The sequence below is a fragment of the Carassius carassius genome, chromosome 12 (genome assembly GCF_963082965.1).
Source record: "Carassius carassius chromosome 12, fCarCar2.1, whole genome shotgun sequence".
Lineage (NCBI taxonomy): Eukaryota > Metazoa > Chordata > Actinopteri > Cypriniformes > Cyprinidae > Carassius > Carassius carassius.
In genome coordinates, this window is record NC_081766.1 from 17947206 (window position 1) to 17951246 (window position 4041).

Below are 4041 nucleotides of genomic sequence, written 5' to 3' on the forward strand. Positions count from 1 at the left end.
TAGTTTATTAAGGTTATGGGTGATGAGTTTGATATAAAAAAAAAGTTGTATTATTCAGTGGATTATAATCAATAACATTTAGTAGACATTCAGGAAGTGTTTAATACCGTTTATGTCTGAAGAAATAAAAATGGTTGATCATTTTTACAGATGAAAATATTTTTAGAAGCGAACAATATAAAAGTATAAAACAAATTCCATAAACTGATCAGCTATAATCCCTAGCCCTAATGTGAAAGCTTATGTATAACCTGTTACGCTTATAAACATATCCTTCAGTCCTGACATTGAAAACGTAAGTGCACTTTCTGTGACCACAGATGAGGAACTGTAGGCCGCCAGCAGTCTTGTATGCTGAGAGAAAGATGGAGGCGTTTCAACATCTTTAACTTTTTTAGTTTTGGTACTCATTCTTCTACTCCAGTTTGTAAGTTTGTTTACTTCCAGTCATGCCTGAGTTATTGAGCTTCTTCTGTTTCTTTCTTTCGTTAAACTCACAGTTTGAATAAGAACAAATCACTGTGCTAAGGGTCTGTTTATTTCTTCTGCGTGTCCTGCATGACCTGATCATATGAAGGAGGGGGCTGGCTGTAGTAGGACGGCAGGGCTGAATACACTGCAGTCACGTGACCGGGGTGGGTCTGCGCTGGGTAGACGGTGGAGATGACTGCAGTCTCTGAGTCTCCATAATTGTGAAAGCCAGCCTGACGCAACCCTACCAACACACAGAGATGACATACACACAGGATGAGACCACATGAGTGCTGTATGCAAGACAAGTGCAGAGGAAGAGATTACCTGGTGCTATGATGGGGTGTCTGGTAAAGGACACATTAAAATCAGGTCCCTCGGGTGGAGGGTAAGGGTGGACATGTCTGCGAATGAAGTACCGAGTACTGCAGCAGCACAAAATACCAATTATCAGCAGCAGCCTACAGATCAATCAAAAACAGCCCATGAAATCACTTGAATTGCACAGTGGCTTCTTTGCAAACGTACATAGGACAAACGGTTTGAGGAATGGATGGGTTTTCCGATCCACTCTCTCCAATTTCCAAAAAATCGGAATTGGAATTGGAAGTGATTGAACTCTAGACTGTCAGTGAAAATGTTCTTTGATAATGCTCTCTTTCTGTACAATGAAGGATTAGTAGCCGTTTTTTAAATGTTAAATTCACATTTAATATAAAGTCAGTCATATAAAAAATATGTTATGGCATGACACCCATATGTAACTTAATTAGACAGGTTTTTTATGCATGGTTAATAGATTACATTATTAGGCTACTTAAAAAAAAAAAAAAAGTGAAAGTGACGTGACATTCAGCCAAGTATGGTGACCCATACTCAGAATTTGTGCTCTGCATTTAACCCATCCGAAGTGCACACACACAGAGCAGTGAACACACACACACACACACACACACAGTGAGCACACACCCGGAGCAGTGGGCAGCCATTTATGCTGCGGCGCCCGGGGAGCAGTTGGGGGTTCGATGCCTTGCTCAAGGACACCTAAGTCGTGGTATTGAAGGTGGAGAGAGCACTGTACATGCACTCCCCCCACCCACAATTCCTGCCGGCCCAAGACTCAAACTCACAACCTTTCGATTGGGAGTCCGACTCTCTAACCATTAGGCCACGACTTCCCCAAAAGGCCACGTAGACCATCTCATACTATCTAACACAGGGGTGTCAAACTCAGTTACTGGAGGACCGTAGCCCTGTAGAGTTTAGTTCTAACCCTGCTCCTGGACACATGTCACGTAGTTTTCAAATAAGCCTAAATGCTAAATGATTAGATTAGCTGGATCATGTGGTTTAATTAGGTTTATATATAAACTGAGTTCGACACCCTTGATCTAACATAATCTATGAAGGTGAGAATTGAGATATTTCATGATATAGTTCATGCGTCTAGGAATGTTTCTAATAAAAATAAAATAAAAAATAATAATAATAATGCTTAATAATAATAATGATTTGCCAATATGCTTTTGTGGCTGCTGTGTGTCACAATGATGAACCACCCCTCACCCCCCCCCCCCCACTTGTGCCCTCTCAAAAATAATGAGTGCATGATTCCCCTGCTTATACTGTACATTAAATAAAATATAATTTTTTACATTAAATAAGCGGTCACAGAGTATGTATGTAATAAATACCCTCCAAACCCACGTTAACTCTGTTCCAGGAGGAATGCCTTTGCCTAGACACAATTAATACTGATATTTCCACAATATTTACGCTTGCAGAAATATACTTTTGTTTACATTTTGCAGAACAGACGGAAGAAGATCCATCAATGTGCATTTTGTTTTTTATGTTCAGATGTTCGGTAACTTAGCAGTCATGTGAAGAGTTTTCACTCTTCTCTGTATCAGAGGTTATTACTCAAGTAACTATTCAGACTAGTACATTTACTTTTACTTGAGCAAAAATATTTCTATAAGTACTTTCACTTGAGTACAGTTTTTGGGTACTCTACCCACCTCTGTCAGATTTGTAGTTACTTTACAGTTTTCATTCAGAAACTATTTTAAGATAAAGCCTAGTATTTGGAGTCGCACAAATGACTTGTGAGGTAAAAGCAAACTTGATGAATGTGTTCTTTTGAATTAAATGTAATTAAGAAGCGTGATGTAGTGTCTGCTGTGGCTGCAGGAGAATATATCTGTGCTATTGGTGTGAAGACTGAACAGTTTTTATAGCTCACCTCCTGTGGCGTATGTCAGCGGCTGGTTGTACACGAGCACTTGTGATAAATGACTCTTATTGAAACCATTAAAAAAGAGGGGAAAGTTTCTGAGCTAAGGAATTCTCTTTTTTCCACTGTGCATCTGAATGAATTCTCTAACCACCATTCTGTTTAAACTATTAAGAACAAAGTAGAAAGGGGTGAGGTTAGTAAAGATTGGGGGAGTCTGGGTCCTGGTTTTCTAGCTTCTTGTTTCCTTCCATAAAACCACAACAACAGCCCTATTCAGTTCTACTATACTTACACGAAGTACACAGGATAATCTCCTTCAAAGTACCAACAGTACTTTTTTTCAGCAACTGTCTGCGAATGAAGAGATAGTTTTATAAATAAAGTCTCATGTGTGCAAAAGTAATCAGCTGGGTTCATTTGCATGGAAGAGCAAGGTAATAAACGCAAGCTGCAACTAACAAATTTATTCAGAAAAGAGGGGAAAAAAACATTTGTTCAGATCATTTGAGACTCCTTGAGTTGGTTCTCTTCTATTTTGTCTCGTGTGTGAAACAGACACTTGTGTTTTTCCAGTCTAGCCAGTCGATGGATGTTCAGTACTATTGAGACAACTGTTTACAGTAATTAAAAACAGAAACTACTGAAAATATTGATCCATTTCACTTCACATCCCCCCGAAGCTAACACAAGATTAACCACTGCACAAATAGTCAATCAAAATAAAGGACTATCACAATGTCAAACCTTTTTTCTCTGTGTCCTTTTAAGTAAAAACCATATATCTTAAAATAATGGGTTTTTTTCTTATTTTTTGTGACAGATGAAGACTGCATCTGATATCATGGAAAACAAACTACAAAGAGCTTCTTGTCGAGAACAATAAACAATGTTGTGTGCTACATGGACATTGTGTCTGTGTGTGGAAAATGTGGTAACGCACAGAGACTGAAGGGGCAAGAGATGCATGACAACAAAATGTGAATGATAAACAAAAATAGTCCTACAACAAAGTTTATCACTAACGTTTTTGTAAACTCTACAATAAATAAATAAATACAATGCTGTGTTACTCACCTCAGCAAATAAAAGTTTGATGAGGAGGAAGCCGCATAATTGTCGCATTCTGTATTCCGGCCTCAGAGCGCGAGATCAGTTTACCTCAAGAACGCAGGAGACGGGCAGAGGCCACTGAAGCTGCTCGACAGAGGTGATGGTCGTTCTTTTAAACGGTGGGTTGTTGATCCACATATCCTGCACTGGGACATTATTAAACTCTCATGCAGCGCTCGAGCTGTGGCTTTGAACTCTCCGACGTCCTCTACACAGCCCAT

The 4041-nt window shown here is 39.2% G+C and overlaps 1 protein-coding gene across 1 annotated transcript; it reads right to left on the bottom strand.

The window, feature by feature from the left end:
• Positions 1-4041, bottom strand: LOC132155436 (vesicular, overexpressed in cancer, prosurvival protein 1-like). The gene is made up of 3 exons (XM_059564278.1): positions 3869-4041; positions 799-932; positions 1-715 (listed from the first exon to the last, which is right to left on the bottom strand). The coding sequence occupies exons 1-3, from the start codon at positions 4039-4041 to the stop codon at positions 537-539; spliced, it is 486 nt and encodes a 161-aa protein (XP_059420261.1). The 3' UTR covers positions 1-536.